Consider the following 21,403-nt stretch of genomic DNA (forward strand, 5'->3'; position numbering starts at 1 on the left):
ATGAGAGCTGTCAGAAGATTAAAATAAAGTGATTAAGAGAGTAATAAGATCACTGAATCGGAGCAAGAGGCAATTCACTAACTTGGAACAAACTTTGCTGAAGATAAAAATATACTTTATTGGTATAACTATACATCATAAAATTACTCTACATAAAATATTTGCATTGGTATTAAAGGTGCTGTAAGCGATTTTTTCATGGAAAGGTAGGCAAAACAATTTCCTACTCTCTGAAAGATTTTAATGAAATGTGTCCTGAGATCTCTCGCCGGTCTCCGTGACCGCTCTAGACTCAAACAGCAAACAAAAATGTTTCCGTGGGCCGCTGTCTCTAATGCTTTCTGCCTGTCAATCATTTTGTGCATTCTCACAGTATTGTAGTTGCAGCGAATTATTGAGGCTTAAACCATTTTTATACCATGCTTTTAATACCAGTTGTCAGTTGAGGGTGCTATTTTGCTACTGTTGTGTTCGACAACCGTGAGATGACGGTCTTCTGCTTGGTGTCGGTCTCTTCGGTAGCTTTGCTGTGCAGGGTTTTGGAAAGGGGGGCATGGCTAATTCAACGGCTCAGCTCGTGGAAATTCCAGAATGGCAAAATCGCTTAAGAGCACCTTTAAATGGATAGCCTTTAGTTTTATTTATGGTTGTTGCCATATACACTCACTGAGCACTTTATTAGGAACACTATGGTCCTAATAAAGTGCCCGGCGTGGTCTTCTGCTGTTGTAGCCCATCCACCTCAAGGTTCGATGTGTTGTGCATTCTGAGATGCTATTCTGCTCATTACAATTGTACAGAGTGGTTATCTGAGTTACTGTAGCCTTTCTGTCAGCTCGAACCAGTCTGGCCATTTTCTGTTGACCTCTCTCATCAACAAGGCATTTCCGTCCACAGAACTGCTGCTCACTGGATGTTTTTGTCACCATTCTGAGTAAATGCTAGAGACTGTTGTGCATGAAAATCCCAGGAGATCCGCAGTTACAGAAATACTCAAACCTGCCCATCTGGCACAAACAATCATGCCACGCTTGAAATCACCGAGATCACATATCTCCCCATTCTGATGGTTGATGTGAACATTAACTGAAGCTCCTGACCTGTATGTGCATGATTTTATGCACTGCTGCCACACGATTGGCTGATTAGATAAATCGCATGATTACGTAGGTGTACAGGTGTTCTTAATAAAGTACTCAGTGAGTGTATGTATGCTATATAAACATCTAGTGATATCAGATATTACAGCAATTTCATGAGCATTTGCCCACATTGCACAACTTTTGAATTTTAAAGCCAAGTCACAGAAGGTGAGTGTCAAAACACAAAACAACATCCAGTGAAAATGTTTGATCAGCCAGGGAATAAAGTCTCACTATGGGTATAGGCAAGTAGAAATAAACAACGAACTTCAGAAAGAATGCAAGAACTGCTTTCTGATAAGTTTTTACAAAGTAGACGAAGTAGATGAGTGATTTGAGTTTTTCCAAAGATAGTAGATCTAAAAAGCAACAAAAATACAGTTTAAGCTTTATTGTGATATCTGATAGTTTACAATACAGTGAAAAAAGACAAAACAGACTTTTCTTAACTAGGACTGAATGCAAAGCAACGTAATCAAAAACTTTTTTTTTTTTTTGCTTTGAAGAAAACCAGGCACGACTTAGTCATTATAAATACAACATGCTTTAGACCTTATATTTGAACAATCCTAAGAAAATAACTCTGCAAACTTACAATCGTTTCCTTTGCATACCAATGTCACCCTAAACTAGATGTCTTTTGAATTACAAATCCTGCTGATTAACAGCTCTATAAGAAACAGCAAAAAAGGGAAGTAAACAATCTTTCAACAGCCAATAAAAAAAAAAAGAAACATCAATATATTGCTGTAAAAGATAATCAAAACACAAAATAAGTAGATTTTCCCACTTGGCCACAAACTTGCTTTTTGGTTGGACCAGGTGATTGAGCAATGTAGTTTTTTTTGGTGCACACCGAGAATGACACTGGCCTTGGTCTTGTTCTGAGAGTCTTAGGGAAAACTTGTTTTTGTAAAATGGTCTGGGACGATGCTTCTATTGTGAAATATCGGCAGGTGAATCCAGCTCACCATTGACCATGATGCTAAAACATGATCTGCTATTAAGCTCTTAACAGGAAACTATTAAAGGATGAAAATCAACTTTAATAATAAAAGAAAAAGGAAAAAATCATCAAGCTAAGAGAGCACAAATCCAAAACTCTGCGTGAGACAGCAAAAAGGAAACAGAAAAGTGTTGAAAGGAAACAGAACACAGAGGAACTATTTAATCATGGCAAAAACAGCTACAAATAAACAAAAAGGAAATAAGTGAACGCATGCATCCACATACACACTCTCATCTCATTCACACACATATATAAAGCCAGAGGTACGGTGAACAAAAGTGCTTCAAGTCGGGGAGTAGAGAAACTAACCCAGTAGAAATATGTATAAAACCTTAAATATGTTACTTTATGTACAAAACGGTGTGGCAGGGACAATGTATTGTCTGTAACTCTTTATCTTCTTTCAAGTAAGATATTTCTACAACTACTTTGTTTGCATTGTCTTTGATTTAAAAGGTCACGTGACCGTACTGACCTTGTTATTATGAACGCTAACTGAGGGTTTGCCACTCAATCTACTATTGCCCACCATCCCACCCGCCCTTAAGAACGTCAAAACCTCAATATTTATCAATATGATTTGATAATATATACGTATATGCCTCTCTTTTACACCTACAGGAAGCAAGCTCAGCCCCCTCCAACTCTAACGGCCCCGCCCCCCTTTATATACCACTGTTTCATAACATCTCTAACTATGAAAAATACTGGATTATATTATGCTTCTTTATAAAATTTTGAGTGGATAGAGATTCTGTGAGGTTCCTTTCCGAGTTCTCCTAAGGTCATGTTTTCGAGATCATTTTGAAGCTCCAGCAGAGCTTCAGTAGATGTACTGGGTTTTCTCAGAGTCATGCGCTGCACAACAGAGGAGAGGGATTTCTTTTTTCGTCTGAAGAGGCACAAGATTCATGCTGCTTAGAGGCAAAATTGTGGAGAGAATAGCTACAAAAAAAAAAGTCTGGTAAAGTGCAGAAGTTTAAAGTGAAAGCTTGGGATTGCATTTACTCTATTAGCAGCAAAATAATTGTGTAACAGTAATTCAAAGATTCCTCTTTGAAAGGTGTTGTTTTTTTTTTTTACTGTAATTTGATGCTTGAATCAAATCGGATGAATTTTCTAGTGTGTTAAGGTACAGGTTTGCCCAAAAGTCTGCGATAGAAAGCAACAGATGTTTGTCTTTTTTAGACTAGAGGGAGATGATCGAGCCAGCAATCAACCAACCCCGCAAATTCATTCAAAGCATCTAATACAATCATTGAATTATCAAAGGAAAAGGCCATAAAATGGACAGACTTTTGCCTCTAAACCCATGAACAAGGCCTCTGCAAAGTGCAAACAAAGTAACTCATTCAAGTATGCCATAAACATAATGCGTAAAAACACACAGAGCTAACATGCATGTGCATGTTCAAACGTGTGGTTTAACACATAAATTACACATATCAATGAACATACACATGATTGTTATAACATCAACAATAGTTTTGTAAAATCTTGTCATCGTTATTTGGCAAGAAGGGGGGGGGGGGGATGAAAACATAACACAAACATTGCTCTGAGGACACAGCAAAATCTTTCACCTTTAGTACAGTTGCAAAAATGGAACCTGCCACAAATGCCAACTCAATGCTAATAGATGTATGTTTGTGTAATTTCACCAAAAAGCACCAAACGACAAACTAAAGCTCATGTAGGGGTTTAGACGCTACTGCTGTACCAGAGTGTCTCAAAATTGCACAGTGAAGTCATCCAAGGAAGAAGAAAAAAAATAATTTGAATCGGAAATAAAATGCAATAAAACAAGGATCGCCATAAATACAAAAAGTCATGCCACTGCAATGCTGAATCCCCGCCCAAAACCCTCCCGGGATATACTGCTACATAGCCTAACCCCTCAACAAACCCCAACTCTTATAACGCGTCAGGTCAATCCGTGTCTGTTGCTATACCAACATGAAAAGGAAAGAGCACAATCAAAACAGGCCTGACTCGGAGAAGGAGAAAATGCTAACCAGTAACATCAGTCCCACCAAGAAGGATTTGAAGACTCCCACCAAAAAGGAAATTATACACACTGAAACGCACGCCCTCGTCATCTCCTGCTTATTCACAAAGAGAGGAAAATGTAAAAAAAGACAAGAAAAAAGTGAGACAGTGGCACCTGGATACTGTTAACAGCTTACAGGAGCGGTTACACAAGGGCCGAGCACACCGAAACCAGTAGGGAGTAGGTTTGAATCCCAAAGTGTGTCATGTACATCTCGGGAAAGGTCCCGGAGAGTCTGTCAGTGACCGCAGATGTCTTTATTCACGTTCCATCAACTCTGAGCCTTTGAGTTTTTGTGATGAGCCGATGGAGATGTCTGGTTGTGTCAAGGTAGACGGCGATGTGTGTGCGTGCGTGTCTGTGCGTTTTTCATTTGTGTACGTGTACAAGTGTGGTGTCACTCGGCAAAGTCCACGACAGAGCAGCCTGAAGGTCACCAAGCACAGAGGAAGTAGGTGAAGGTCACTCCCAGCCATTATCCTTGATCATATGAGCCAGCTCGATGATGAACTTGCCTTCTTTATATTTCTGACTGCTCTCAAATGCATGCTCCTGTAACAGACACACAAATACAGACGACATATAAATCTCATTTCAAAGCACAGACCTTTATAGAAATACATTTGCAGATTTGACAACTGAAATCAGTATAAAAATAAATACAATTGTTTTATGATGGCTGATTAAAAAAAAAATCCAAAGGCGACATTTATACTTGGATTGGGATTTTACATGCTCTTTTGACATAAGAGTTTTATGTCGGCTAATATGTAGACCTACAACAAAGCTTCCACAACAGTGCACCAAGACCATTTATAGAAATTAAGGCTGCAAAAATGGGCCATTAAGAAAGAATTATGGCTATCACAACCATGAGCACATTAACAAATGATTGCCCATATTTGCATACTGTATCAGTTGTCATTTATTATTCAGTGACTTCCTGATGAGGTCCTGATGAATGACATATTGTACATTATGAAGAACTGTATGTAAAATAGCAGAGGTTAGCAAATAAAAACAGCCCGTTTAATTCTACAATAAGAGAGAGGGAAGAAAATGGTCACGTTAAACCAAAGTACTAGTGATAAACTTATATATCGACCAGACCAATTAAACAGATGTTTATCCTGGGCATTTTGATTATTGACATTGGCAGACAACCATATCCGATTGGCTAATTAACAGAAGTTGTTGTTCCCCCTTGTGTTATTTCCAAAATCTACTGATACCCCTGTCAATTGAAAATATTTTTGTGAATTAAGAAAAAAAAAATTGTGAATATTTTGAAGTATTGAGTAAAGGGTTCTTCTAATTTTAGCAATTTAGTGCACATTTCAATTGCTATCATTAATTTACATAATATCGGCAACTCTGCTTCCTTCATGATATCAGCATCACTATCTGCAACTTAAAGGAATAGTTCACCCAAAAATGAAAATTCTCTCATTTACTCACCCTTGTGCCATCCCAGATGTGCATAACATTCTTCTGTTTTTAGAAGATCTCAGCTGTTTGTCCATACAATTCAAGTGAATGGTAACCAAAACTTTGACCCAAAAAGCACATAAAGGCAGCATAAAAGTAATCCAGTGGTTTAATCCATCTTTTGAAGCAATCCAAATAGTTTTGGGTGAAAACAGAACAAAATGTACTCCATTTTCACAATAAATCTTAACATCTGCAGTCTCTAGGCACACTCATGATTTCAAGCTTGATTACACTTCCTAGCGCCATCAAGCACTCTGCGCATGCTTCAAGCACTAGAAAGTGTAATCAAGCTTGAAATCATGATCTTGCCTAGAGAGTACAATGGCAAGATGTACACTGAAAAAGGAGTTCTATTCTGTCTGTTCTCGTCCAAAACCGATTAGATCACTTCTGAAGACATGGATTAAACCACTGGAGTCTTATGGATTAATTTTATACTGCCTTTATGTTCTTTTTAGTGTTTTAATGTTTTGGTTACCATTCACTTGCATTGTATGGACCTACAAAAAAAAAAAAAAAAAAAAAAAAAAAAAAAAACACTATATTGATTTTTTTTTTTTATGGTTTTGGTGCAAGAATCCTTGACTAACATTTTTAGTGTACTTCATTTAAATATTGCCCCTTAAAAAGCCAATTTGCTACTAGACTCCTGTCTGAATGTCCTCTCACTGGTTCATTACTTACAGTGCATTCAGAAAGTATTCAGACCCCTTCGTGTTTTTTTTTTTTCCATATTTTATGTTGCAGCCTTATGCTAAAATGTGTTAAAGAATTTTTTTTCCCCACATCAATCTACACTCCATACCCCATAATGACAAAGCAAAAACCAGATTTTTGATAACTTTGCAAATTTATTAAAAAGAAACAACTGAAATATCACATTGACATAAGTATTCAGACCCTTAAATCAGTACTTAGTTGAAGCACCTTTGGCAGCGATTACAGCCTCAATCTTTTTGGGTATGATGCGACAATCTTTGCACACCCGGATTTGTGGATTTTCTGCCATTCTTCTCTGCAGATCCTCTCAGGCTCTGTCAGGTTGGATGGGGACCATCAGTGGACAGCCATTTTCAGGTCTCTCCAGAGATGTTCAATTGGGTTCAAGTTCAGGCTCTGGCTGGGCCACTCAAGGATATTCACAGAGTTGTCCCCAAGCCACTCCTGTGTTGTCTTGGCTGTGTGCTTTGGGTCAGTGTCCTGCTGGAAGGTGAACCTTCGGCCCAGTCTGAGGTCCTGAGAACACTGGACCAGGTTCAGCTTTCCTTCAACCCTGATCATTCCCCCAATCCCTGCCACTGTAAAAACACCCCCACAGCATGATGCTACCACCACCATACTTCACCGTTGGGATGGTATTGCGCAGGTGATGAGCGGTGCCTGGTTTCTCCTGACATGACGCTTGGAATTGAGGCCAAACAGTTCAATCTTCGTTTCATCACACCAGAGAATCTTGTTTCTCAGTCTGAGAGGCCCTTAGCAGCATTTATATGTGTCTTGCACTGAGGAGAGGCTTCCGTCTGGCCACTCTGCCATAAAGCCCAGATCGGTGGAGTGTTGCAGTGATAGTTGTCATTCTGCAAGTTTCTCCCATCTCCACACATGATCTCTGGAGCTCAACTAGAGTGAGCATTGGGTTCTTGGTCACCTCCCTTCCAAGGCCTTCTCCCCCGATTGCTCAGTTTGGCCGGGCGGCCAGCTCTAGGAAGAGTCCTGGTTGATCCAAACTTCTTCCATTTAAGAATTATGGAGGCCACTGTGCTCTTGGGGACCTTCAATGCAGCCGGATTTTTTTTTTGTAGCCTTCCCCAGATCTGTGCCTTGACACAATCCTGTCTCTGAACTCTGCAGGCAGTTCCTTTGACCTCATGGCTTGGTTTTTGCTCTGATATGCATTTTCAGCTGTGAGACCTTATATAGACAGGTGTGTGCCTTTCCAAATCATGCCCAATCAATTGAATTTGCCACAGGTGGACTCCAATCAAAGTGCAGTAACATCTCAATGATGATCCAAAGAAATGGGATGCACCTGAGCTAAATTTCAAGTGTCATAGCAATGGGTCTGAATACTTATGTCATATGTGATATTTCAGTTTTTTTCTTTTTAATAAATTTACAAAGTTATCAAAAATCTGGTTTTTGCTTTGTCATTATGGGGTGTGGAGTGTAGATTGAGGCTGAAACATAACAAAATGTGAAAAAAACAAACAAACATCTGAATACTTTCTGACTGCACTGTATCTAGAATCAAATCACCCACTGGAGCAGTGCTGTGTCACTCTGCCTCAGGATCTGAATGCTACAATTCCTGCTTCAACTCTGTCAACCTGTAATAAGAGCAGCCCTTAAACACTGTTCCTGGAACAGCTGGGTGTGTCATCACCTTGGTGATGAAAACAAAGGGAAACTGGTCTTTGATCAGTGTTACGGAGTCACTTCAACCTGAACACTCTGTATTGGAGGATGTGGAGACCTGAAATCTAACAAGCTTCAGCCATGAGTGTAAAATCCCTCTTAACTAACCATCGGAGAGTGCTTATTTATTCAGGTAGAAAAGGAAACAATCAGATAAGACTGTACCTCACCTTGCCATTTACAAACACAAACACCATCTATAAACAATAAGTGAGAACTTTCTTATCATTAGCTCAATAGTACTAAAAACTTCAAGTAATATATTCACACAATAGCCTACTATTGCTTTCCAAAGTAGTAATGCATTACATTTTCACCCCATTAAATTATGAAATTAGGAAGGTAATTTTGAATAGGTTGGGATATATATATATATATATATATATATATATATATATATATATATATATATATATATATATATATATATATACACACATACACATATCGGTATGTGAGTCCAATGACTCAAATTATGTATCTGATTATTTAATCCAGATTACATGTAGTCCATTACAAACAAGCACTGTATATAGCATTTATTATATATTTTGTATTTAAATTAATTATACAATGAGGTGATAATCCGAACACAGATAATACACTTCTATCACTTTTATATAATATGTTTGGGAAAAAGACAGACGTTTCTGTGCTTAGGCCTTCCTCAATGTGTACAACAATCAACATGCCCACCCTCTTCTTAAACAGACAGCATCTCCATGACGTCATCAAGTATCCCTATATTCACAAACATGATTTGTCACAGAATACAAATTAGTGCCTATAGATCACATGATTCAAACAATTAATGATTGATACATGATTAGTCACCCAATAAACAATTATCATGAACATAAAAAAATACAAGTATATAAAAACCACTAAGTCACATCAATCAAAATACAAAAATATATATAGACATTTATTGGGGGGTATTTTACGTGATCACAAACTAAGGATAACCAATTAGGTAAGGATGATCAAATCATTGAGACATCAGGTATACACTGTTATATTTCATTGGGCCCTATAATGCTCAACAGATCAGAACTAAATTCAAATATGAATAAAGTTTCATGACATTTCTAAATATTTTTAAATGTACATTACATGTCTGTTAAGCAATATATCACAGAATGAAATAGTGTTTGTTAATGACTTATTAATGAAAGCTATTATGAAGTGTAACCAATAGTTTATGGTTATCGATTATTTAGCATCTGCTCTTTTGATCGCACAACTTCAAAGTGCCTCCTAATTTATCTGTGAATGAAGGCACATATAGAGCTAAATTTGTGCTATAGAGCTAAACTAAATGCAAGAAGATAATAATACAGGCTGGCCAACAGCACCCTGTGAAGTAACAGGATGTCAGTGGACAAAAATAAAGGAAAACACACATATGCATAAGGATCAGATTTGCCAGTGGCCGTCACTGGAAGTATAGTTAACTACAAAAAAAGCACTCTGGCAACCACATCAGCAAGCTGCAACACCATCAAACTGAAAAGCAGTTTGTATGGTGATGCAATAAAAATGCAGTTGGAACCGTTTAAAACATTGAAGGTTAACAGAGGATGAGAGTAATGGAAGGAGAGTTAATAAAGTGGAAACTTACATATTTCCAGCCCAGAGTGGTTTTACAATTTTCACAGTAGATGTCCGCCACAGCATGTAAACCTGTTAGAAGAACCCTCTCCTCTGCTGGACCACAACCAACATTAACACTGAGGAAAAAGAGGCCAAAGGTCAACATGATGATTCATGTGACAAATCCGTTTTCTGAAAGTCAATGAGTTACATGCACGTCCTTACACTGATTATGTTTAATAAGACGACTAAAAGGCTTTCCATTATAAGTTCATAAACGCCATAAGAATAAACAGATTGTCACGGGTAGATTTTTGCCCATTACCCCAATTTCGAGTTGCAAGTAAACACCTTTACCGGTGTTCTTACCGGCTTATCCAATGCGCGCAAGTGTTGTGCGCATGTCTCTTTAGAGTTTGACGTAAAAAGAAGAGAATAACGTGATTATTTCAAATCTAATGCAAAACGATTTTTAAAATAAGATGATTTTTGGGCGTTTCAGCGTAATGCTGCGCATGTGGCTCAATGTAGGAAAACTGTATTAATTTAATTATGTTGCGTTAAAAAACGCATCCAGTGTAGGTATGTGCACTTAGTCTACTGACTTTCTACCCTTTTCATAAAGTATATATATATATATATATATATATATATATATATATATATATATATATATATAGGTAAACATCGACTTTATTCCAGTTTTCAAAATATTTTAAGGAATTAAACCAAAGACTTTCTAGCAAGTCCGTCAATCTTCGGAAAGCTTTTGGGCATTTTTCTTTGTAAACAAGCACCATACAAGTGCATCTATCTACTTGAATGGGGAAAGACCGAAATCTCCAAAACGGTTGGTCAAGATTATGATCAAAGAACATATTTCAAATCGGCAGTAAAATCTGACAACACTGGAATCATAAATTGTGCTTCTTTACCTCATATTATGCAAAAAAAGAAAATAAAAAAAAAAAACTACATTTTCCCAGTTTTTACAGCTAATGTGCATGTGCGTTCTCGAGTTGATTGACAGGCGATGTCTGTATCTAAAAGGTGATTAACTCTATTACCTGTAAGGCGGGACTTCCTTTCTACATCCGTTGAGCGTTCCAATTTCTCCCATTCATTTTAATAGAAGTGGCCTCTCTCTGCTACACAGTCTGTGACTAAACTCTCCTTTTTACAGAATCTTTGCGTTTGCATTTGAAACTGACAGTTCTATGGTTGCCTTGACAGGCTTCGCTTAGTTCGCCAACAAATGATGACATAATGCAGTGATGTTTTTGTTCTGCCAATGTGTTAGTTTGGTGATATTTCTCCTGTTTGCGTTTATCTGTGGAATTCTAGACCTAGGACAACTCGGCTGGTCAAAGAGCATTGTTGGTTTCAACGTGACTTTTTATTTACAATCGCGTGTGCCGAGGAGTTGTTACTTAGGAAACTGTTGTTAAAATTGATAACTTTTAAGCCCGTTTCTTGAGACCGCTAAACTGATGTGCCATCACGCATAGAATAAATGCCGGCTTTGCTCGTCTAGGGTACTTTAGTTCGTCCAGGAGAAAAAAGTTTGGCTTCTTCCATAGTATAAATCAAGCTTAACACTCCTGTGTTCTGCTGCTGCTGCCCTGTGTATACTGTGAATTGCCCGAGGAAAGTTACAGACACACTCAACCTTGACCTCATCACTGTAATATCTCGCACACCACAGCGTCGTTGGCTTAAATGCACTGGTAGCGCAATTCATAAATATGATGAATCATCAACTCGCATCATTAGATAGCTATGATATGTTTAGGCCTGCAGCTCTTGCAATATGCAAAACAGCTATTTCCATGCCTCCATGAACCTCAGATGGGTTTCATTCGATTTGTACCAATTTCATTATCAGTGACTGCAGCATTTTTAGTTAATTATATGGTATACGTTTGATGAGGGCAATCAGAAGAGGGCTTTGTATCACCCGCTACAATTCAATTTGATTTATTTGTGTAGAGCTTTTCACAATAAATGTTCTAAAGTAGCTTTATAAAGAGTAGTGCCTTATAGTGTTGTCACGATACCAAGATTTCAGCAGTCGATAGCAAAATACAAGTAAACTACCTGCGATACGTATGCCACAATTCAATACGAAATAATTGCTTTGTGATTAAAACTCGTCTCCACAAGAGACGGTAAATCTGTGGATTCGCTTCCCTTTTGGCCAAAATAACACTGGTTTCAGTGTTAGCGTCTATTTAGATAATCAGCGTATTGATAAATTGAGCTGTAGGAAATCATATGGATGCACATATAATAAAAATATTAATTCAAGGATCTAAACCATCGATGCAATATGAGAAAAATAAATCGCAGTTTATCAATGTATGATTGCATTGGCACAGCCTAATTCAGAACCAGGAAAATGTTATAGATCATTGATGTAAATTTGATGTACTGAATCAAAGGTTAATACTTACACTGAATTAAAGAGGTAGGCTCGTCCCTGACTGCCTTGGAATGACTTGAGAGATAGAAAAAGAAACAAAAATATATGAATGATAACGTTAAGTTCAGACTTCTCTCACACCACACACACATTTTTGGACACTCAAACATGGTTTTCGGTGGATGATTCACTAAAAGGCATAAAAAGTTGCAGTGTGTGTGGGCGTTTATAGTTCTCTGTGTTTGTCAAAGTGTATGTGTGTTTTTGTTAATGGAAAGTTTGCCTAAAATACCCTGTGCTCTGGCAGCCAAGCTCTGTATTTCAAAAATGGGTCCAAGGATGTGTGTGCAAATATGCAACAGTGTTTCTTTTTGGTAAATGTGTGCATGTTTATGTCACTCTGCATAAAAAGTTCCCCAGCAGCTGAGAGTGAAGGAACAGAGGTGCTGTTTTATTCATCATCATCATCATAAAAATAGAGAGAAATCTGTGAGCTGTACACTGGCCAGAGATGAAAATTCTGATGTTTTTCTATTCAGTGGTTAAAAGTGAAGCAATTATTTCTGGTAAAATTCTAAAGAACAATCTCCTAGCCTGATATGCAGAGACAACAATAAGTAAGCCATTCATAGGTTGATTCCCCCAAAAAGGGTAACACTGTGTCTCTATCAAAACACTGCTGTTTGTTTGAGCAACCAGACATCCGAGCAGTTCCAGTCATTATTTTTGAAATTCTATATGGAGATGCTAATGGTGCAAACTTTACACACTTTAAGTGTTTAACGTTTCCAGTATTACGTGTCTTTTTTTCTTTTTTTAAGATGTCTTTGACCTGTCTTTACTCTGTCAGTACCCTTAATCTCTTCCTGGCCACTCTCTCCTTCCTTCTATCCCTCTCTATTTCTCTAAAGAAGGTTTTAGAAGCATTAACCTGTATAGCCTCTACCACAGTCTATTTTAACACAGATCAGAATTAAGAGTCCAAACAAACTGGACTAGCAAGTGTTTTGAGGGCAAACATACTTCAGCCAGACAGCACACTGCTAAAGCATCAATGAAAAGGATAGACAACAAGCCTGAACTTTGAAGGTCCAAAAAGCACATAAAGGCAGCATAAAAATAATCCATATGACCTAGTGGTTAAATCCATGTCTTCAGAAGCGGTATAAGTGTGGGTGAAAAACAGATCAATATTTAAGTCCTTTTTTTACTATAAATCTCCACTTTCACTTCCAAATTATTGATCTTTTATTTTTGGCAATTCACATTCTTCGTGCATATCGCCACCTACTGGGGAGGGAGGAGAATTTACAGTAAAAAAGGACTTAAATATTGATCTTTTTCTTACCCACACCTATCATATCGCTTCTGAAGACATGGATTTAACCACTGGTGTTGTGTGAATTACTTTTATGCTGCCTTTATATGCTTTTTGGACCTTCAGTGTTTTGGTCACCATTCACATGCATTGTATGGACCTACAGAGCTGAGATATTCTTCTAAAAATCTTCCTTCGTGTTCAGCAGAAGAAAAAGTCATACACATCTGGGATGGCATGAGGGTGAGTAAATGATGAGAGAATTTTCACTTTTGGGTGAACTATTCCTTTATGTTTGCAACAGTCACTGTTGCCAAATCAGTGCTATTCTGTTGCAAAGGTGTTTGGTTTCTAGGTTCAAGTCAAAAGAGACCTTTTATCTAATTACGGTTTAGGTCCATTCTTTAATACAAGTCTATGGAAGTTTTTGCCCATTTTATTTTCCATTGGGTGAAACATAAAAAGTCTGATCGCTTAGAAAAGTAGCAAACCTCTCCTTAACAACCCCACAATTTGAGGTATTATTTATATCCATAATACAAATGGTATGTGACTGGCTCCGTGCCAAAGTTTAATACTTAGGGTTAGGGGTTTGTTCAAATCCCTAACCCTAAATACAGTATGAGCAACAGCAAAAGTGATACTTGCCTTAGCTAGCACTACTAATAATGAAACTCTCTCTGGGTAATAACACACAGAAGAGACTGTGTGGAAAAAATACATACGGGTACTTAAGTCATAAAAGGCCAGTCTGTTTTAAGTAAGTTATATTTATAAATGGAGCATCGAGTGCTCTAAAAAGATGGATTACTAAGAACATGTGTGGTGTTTCCAAGTTTAGAAAAGCTTTCTGGGAAAACTTAAAGAGATGTTAGGCAGTGAATAGTGACTGAGGCTATAATAAACATCTCCTTTGTGTTCCACAGAAGAAAAAAGGTCATACGGTTTAGTCTTACACTAAAAATTCATGGATGTATTTGAACAATGCACTTTTGCATACATGTCTATTAACTTTCTACAAATGCATTGCATGCTTGTTTTTGGTGTAGGCGTTTGGATTTAGGCCAGCATGCTCCTGGTAACCAGCTGTCATCCTTGGTCACAAAAGCAGGGACAGCAGCGAATCGGCTTTACATTTCCATTGCTGATGACCTGAGTATAGAGCTACAAGCCTAATAAAGACTGTTAAAGCCCACAGCGGCTGTCTGCACTCTTCTAAGAGGAGTGTCTAAATGGCTAGATTCGAAAGGGAAACTGGTAATTTTATCGGGGCACTGACACAATGAAAGGCCCCCAACTGTGTCGTTTTACATTGTGGGACAAGTAAATCTGGCTGTAGCAACAATGGCGGTATGTGCATAATGCACATGGGAATGAAAGGAGGGGCAATGGCAGCGTGTTTAGGAAAAAAGAATACATATTAGCCAGACCAACAAGACTTAATTACAGATCTGCATCTATTATTATGTCATAATGACAAAGCTGCGTGCTGTAGTCATGGGAAATGTGGAATGCAAGTAAGCAAACAACTGCACATAATTGTATAAGAGTTATTATAATTAAACCTAATGTTTTATGTAAGCTATTTGTTTTAGTTTCACTCTAAAATGCATTCATAAAAAGGCATACTCTTTTGTCAAAAGTCATTCATTCCTGAGTGTTAGTTAGCCTTTTGATTCCCTTTTTGTAGCAAAATTTCACCTGTAATTTTCCAAATGACCGGTTTCTTTAAGGTTGTGCTATGGCCTGAGGATATTATGGTATGTGTTGCTTGGTTTTCAACTATTGTAACCATAACAGCAGGCCACACACACAAGAGATCACTGGAATTTGACAATTCGCTAATTTTTGCCAGGGAACACATTTATCTTTTTAAGAGATTAATGAACCCCTTAATGGATTTTCCCTATGAAAATGCTATTTATGTTAACTTGAAGAAGCAATGAAGTGTAGATCAATAAACTGGTGATTTGGACTTTGGAGCCTGATGTATAAATGTTGCATATGCACAAAATGAGTTTGAAAGAGAACATTGTGATTTCCTTCATACATGTTCGAATTAATGAAAAACAAAACCTGACACTGAAAAATAATTTGCATACACAAATGCAAAACTTCTTTCAAGAGTATACACTTTTAAAGGTGTTCACATTTTGCACCTCCAGTGGTAAACTAGGGAACTGCACAAAACGCTTAAAGTGTGACTTTCACTAAAGTCACAGTTTTGCAGCTATTGGCAGTTTTTTCAAATTTAACTCGCGTTATCGACAATCAGTGATACACAAGTGGCTGTGGCGAACGTAGTTGTAAGGTAGCCTTCTCCAATCTGTGAGTCCTGCATTTAAAGTAGTAGTAGCGTAACAGTTGTTATTTTGCTATGCTATACGTATACTTGAATGCTATATACTTATATGCCTTTAGCACTGGAACTACACAAGGTGTTAAACATTAAGCCCCATAAATGTTTACTTCATATGACCCACAAGCCTACTTCGATATCCCGGAAACGCTGCACTCTAAACAATGCAAGTTTAGGGGATAAAGCATTGTGTTATCTCTTTAATAACAGGTCAGACGTCTTGTGGTATTAATTGGTTCATGATCACATCATAAAATCTAACCACTGTCATACGCCCACATCAAAGTGGGGAATTCTCTCCACAACCATGGAACTTCAAAGAGCAGACATCTCTGAAGACTTGCAAAATGTCTACAATTCTTCCTGCACCCAACACAAGCTCATTTTGATTGCAAGCCTAAACCTTTCCACCTGGCTTGAAAACAAAACCACCCATTCTTTTCTGTCTTTTTGCCGGTCTTCATTTATCTATTGGCTACAGACCTGCTCAGCACAAACGGACTGACTTCTCTCCCTTTCTTTCTGGTTCTGCTAATGTAACCTGAGGTTACTGTTGTTAAAACAGAACAAGTGGGTCATTTACTGTTCTTATCAAAGGATACTGGCTGGGAGACAATCTGCAGTCAATGCCGGGTTTGTTCTAATTCTTTTCAATCACTACCTGATTGTGGGAGCAGTTAAGAGGTACAATCTGATAGAAGGACTTGGGTAATCCACTTTAACTACTGAGGTAGGAGGAAGAGCAGAGAGCTTTACAGAAAATGGATCAGAACCAGCAACCTGTCAGAGCTGTAGCCTTGTGGGCAGTGCTCTGTCATATGGTGCGGTAGCATCCCGGACAACCAGAGTTCAAGTCACGGCTTGAGGTCTATTCCTGATCCCCCTCTTTTCCCTAGTCATTTCTTGTCTGATATTTAATAAAGACTATAACTAATAAAGGTAAAAAAAAAAGGATAATAATAATGAACCAGTAACCCATCACTGTCTACACAGGCGCCGGCCTTCCAAGGCAGCATCCTTACCGAGATGGACCCTCATAAGTGACCGATTTAAAACGCTCTACATAGGCAGTAACATCGTGAGCCACACAAACTTGACTCAAAAGATTTTAATAGTTTGCTGTTGCTTTCAATAGAGTTGATGTTAGCATGTTGCTAAGCTAACGATACAATACTCTAGGAAGCGTAAAAATACAAGGCACAAACAAATATTAGTATTTATTACAGAGTGTGACAGATTGCATTCTGGATTGCCCTTTCTGCAAAGGATACATTCAATGTTCGAAAACTAGGTTTCCTATGAGTCGTTCACACCAAATGCGTTTTTGTATCCCTTTTAGTGTCCAGAATGGGGGGAAAAATTTGATCTCAGTGATTTCGATCATGGCATGATTGTTGCTGCCAGACAGCGTTGTATAAAGTATCTATTTATCATACCTGAGTAAAAGTAAAGATACCTTCGTGGAAATTGACAAGTAAAAGTTAAAGTAGCTCATGAGAAAACAACTTAAGTAAAAGTTTTAAAGTAACTGATTTTAAATTTACTTAAGTATCAAAAGTACAAGTAAATTGCATAAATTACAAAACAGTTCATTAAACCCATGCCAGCTTATTTGATTGGTGGTGCTCATCATTTACTCACCCTCATGCCATCCCAGATGTATATGACTTTCTTGCATCTGCAGAACACAAACAAAGATTTTAGAAGAACATTTCAGCTCTATAGGTCAATTCAATGCAGGTGAATGGTGGATAGACATTTCAAGCTTCAAAAAGCACATTCAGAGAGCATAAAGTTATCCATACTACTACAGTGGTTAAATCAATGTCTTCTGAAGCGATTCAGTCGGTTTTGGGTGAGAACAATCCAAATTGTAACAAATTTTTACTGTATATTTTGCCATTGCAATCTCTAGGCACGATCATAATTTCAAGCTCGATTTCACTTTCTAGTGCTTGACGCATGCGCAGAGCCCTAGGTGGCGCTATAGGAAGTGTAATCGAGCTTGAAATCCTGATCGCCAAGGAACCTGCAAATGTCAAGATTTATAGTCGAAAAAGGAGTTATATTTTGGACTATTCTCACCCAAAACCAATTGGATCCATTCAGAAGACATTGATGAAACCACTGAAGTCTTATGGATTACTCTTATGTTGCATTTATGTGCTTTTTAGAGCTTTAAAGTTCTGGCCATTCACTTACATTGAATTGACCAACATAACAGCGATATTCTTCTGAAAATCTTTTTTTGTTTGTGTTCTGCAGGAAAAAAAATGAAAGTCATACACATCTAGGATCGAATGAGGGTGAGAAAAGTATGAGAGAATTTTCATTTTTAAATAAACTATCCCTTTAATGGCGCATTCAAGTCACATCAGAATGATCATATTTATGGGATGAGTGTAAATGAACACCACAGTCCATAAAAATTGGAACACTGAAGGAGAGAGTTGAGTCATATTAGTGACCAGGACAGAGACTATTGGGGGTGGGCTCTTTTCATTTGGGCCAATAAGCAACCACCCAGCAACCACCCAGAACACCCTGGCAACTGCATAGCAATGTGCTAAAAACACAGAAAACAACTTGGCAACAGCACAGTAACAATCTGGCAACCAGAAAACTAATTTTGCATAGGCAAAGTCCATTCATCCATCTTTATAAAATATATAAATAAATATTGTTGGGCATTTTCATTACATTACATTTACATTTATGCATTTGGCAGACGCTTTTATCCAAGGCAACTTACAGTGCCCTGATTACAGGGACAATCCCCCCTGGAGCAACTTGGAGTTAAGTGCCTTGCTCAAGGACACAATGGTGGTGGCTGTGGGGATTGAACCAACAACCTTCTGCTTACCTGTTCAGTGCTTTAGTCCACTACACCACCACCACGCTTTCATGAGCACTGGTAATTATTCATACACATCGCACCTTGGTAAAATGTCAAATGTGAACGCATGTGATTGACTTTTATATGAACAGGTCTCCTGGAGAGGCGGGAGACTGATCGCACATTATTTCACAGCTTTCATAATGTTTAAGCCTAAACTTATCAAATTAATTAGTCAAAAGACAAATTTAAACTTACATGAGCAGTTTCTCGTCTTCCCCAGAGGAGACAGATGACGGAACACGTAATCTGTTGCGCTCTTCGCTTGTGATTTTGATACAGATTCATGATCTGCAAAACGAATCATTTAGACCGCTTTTTGAATATTTTTGTTCAGTTCAAAGGAATCAAATTTAAAAGATTCGACTCAAATGATTCTTCCAGCGAATCACACATCACTATCGCTGATCTGTACGCATTTTTGCACATACAGCTGTTATTATTTTTTTTGGTGTTATGTCGCAAAAGTAACGAAAGGGTCTGGAGAAATTTATCAGAGTAAAAGTATACATTTTTTTTCAAAATGTAGTGAAGTGAAAGTAAAAGTCCAAAGAAATATTTATACTCAAGTACAAATATGAAAAAACTGTACTTAAGTACAGTAACAAAGTATTTGTACTTTGTTACTATACACCTCTTGTACCAGACGGGCAGGTTTGAGTATTTCTGTAACTGCTAATCTCCTGGGATTTTCACGCACAACAGTCTCTAGAATTTACTCAGAATGGTGCCAAAAACAAAAAACATCCAGCGAGCGGCAGTTCTGCGCATGGAAATGCCTTGTTGATGAGAGCGTTCAACGGAGAATGGCCAGACTGGTTCCAGCTGACAGAAAGGCTACGGTAACTCAGATAACCACTCTGTACAATTCTAGTGAGCAGAATAGCATCTCAGACTGCATAGCATGTCGAACCTTGAGGCTAAAGGTCTAAAACAGCAGAAGACCACATGGGCACTTTATTAGGACCATTGTGTTCCTAATAAAGTGCTCAATGAATATAAAACAACTTAAAACTTTTAAAAACACAGCACGAGACACCTGCGTTCTGCTATTTGTTGTGCTTCTCTATTCGTTGGTACTCCGTGTTCAGTTTCCTAACTTCATTGTTTTCCAAAGAATGCGGTTATAAAGAGCGTTTTCGAAAAATTCAGTTTTTTGGTGGGACAATAACGCTAGTGTAGATGAGAGGCATAAACCTAGCAAAATGAATGCGCTTTCAAAAGTGTGGACGTGGTCTATGCTGCCAATCGTTTGGAACATTCTTTGCCTAGCCAGATATTTATCTTAATTCTGTCTATGAAGGCAACTCACTAGGTTTTGGAATGGAGAAAAAAATGCACTTCTACCAAGAACTCAGGAATATTTTTGGAGGCACTCCATGTCCAGATTTCCCCACTCATCTAACTAGAGAACCCTAGTAGAGATTGCTTAAGGTCTCAAGATCTTAAAATACTGCCCAGTGTCTCATCTCTGCAGCAGATGGCCTTAGCTTAGCGCTTCCACAATTCTGTCTGCATTCCATCAGCGATGTTTGATGTTGATCCAAGACTCCTGCAATTCTTTGGCTAGCGCTAGGCGTGCTAATCATCTCTAATGTAGCACCAATTCTTGGCAGCTTTTTGACAGTACAATGCAAGTAAGATACCTTGATACCGTACCTCAGTGTTTATGAAAGAATGGCTCAGCTTTAGTAGGATGACACATATCTTTTCAGTGGGGGATTCACCACAATTAATACATCAAGAAAGATGTCATCATCACAGAAAGATTTCAAAGATGGCAAGTAGCGGCAACCTGGGAGACCGAAAGTGTGTCCTAATAAAATTGACCTGTTTTAACAGTTAAAACCAAAAAGTGACACCCATTTTCCTCTTTTTAAGACCCAACAAAGGCTTCTATTCTCAAAAAGTGGGTCATCTTTAACAAAGCTGTTTTTAAGGCATCAACTAAATGTCAGGATTTGTAAAGAACATCTGTCAAGCTTTCCATGGTTTAATGCCTATTCTTGCCCTTATAAAACATCTCTTCACAGATAACAGCGTAGAAACAATGTGCCTTTCATATAATATGATCTGCCATGGATCAGGCCCATTTGTTAATGAAACGAAGATGTGTGCCATGAAAAGAGCCCTTGGTTTGCAGCACCTACAGGAGAAAAGAGCTGGACGCCACTTTCGCCCTTTCGAAATGACATAATCAGGTTAAAAGTAATTCTTGGAGCTTAGGAGATGCAACAGAGAAAGCATGTAGGCAGGACAGCCCAGTGAAGCCATAGCAAAACATCTTTTCACCCTCTGTGACACACCTCCCTGAAGCATGTGGTGCTGTTCAAGTGCCAAGAACAGTAATGCTTTTATTTGAACACACAAACAATCCTGTCTACGTGCATTGGCTTAAGAAAATACTTTTATAACGTCTCTAGAATCTAGAGAATTTAAGCACTGCTTTTCAAGACTGAAAGTGATTCAAATAAATTATGTCTGGACTTGTCCTTAAAGCAACAGTTTACCCAAAAATGAAACATCTGTCATCATTTACTCACCCTCATGTTGTTCCAAACCTGTATGTTTTTTTTCTTGTGTGGAACACAAAAGGAGACAATAAACAGAATGTTAGTCTCAGTCATCATTCACTTTCATTGTATGAAAAAAGTGCAATGAAAGTGAACGGTGACTGAGGATATTATTTTGCCTAACATCTCTGTTTG

The 21,403-nt window shown here is 38.0% G+C and overlaps 1 protein-coding gene across 5 annotated transcripts in view; it reads right to left on the bottom strand.

The window, feature by feature from the left end:
- Nucleotides 1-1,518: 1,518 nt before the first annotated feature.
- The window catches only part of ypel1 (yippee-like 1), a 28,517-nt gene continuing 8,632 nt past the window's right edge, over nt 1,519-21,403 (bottom strand). For 3 of the 5 annotated variants that reach the window (XM_051680569.1, XM_051680586.1, XM_051680577.1), the window contains exons 3-6: nt 12,154-12,197; nt 9,729-9,837; nt 8,754-8,848; nt 1,519-4,753 (exon numbers count right to left, since the gene is read on the bottom strand). In XM_051680569.1, coding sequence (XP_051536529.1) covers nt 4,687-4,753; nt 8,754-8,848; nt 9,729-9,837; nt 12,154-12,197 — 315 coding nt within the window. In that variant the 3' untranslated portion in view covers nt 1,519-4,686. The remainder of the gene's footprint in view (nt 4,754-8,753; nt 8,849-9,728; nt 9,838-12,153; nt 12,198-21,403) is intronic. The other 2 variants (XM_051680594.1, XM_051680602.1) reach the window with 2 other exon arrangements.

The sequence above is a fragment of the Myxocyprinus asiaticus genome, chromosome 3, assembly GCF_019703515.2.
Source record: "Myxocyprinus asiaticus isolate MX2 ecotype Aquarium Trade chromosome 3, UBuf_Myxa_2, whole genome shotgun sequence".
NCBI lineage: Eukaryota > Metazoa > Chordata > Actinopteri > Cypriniformes > Catostomidae > Myxocyprinus > Myxocyprinus asiaticus.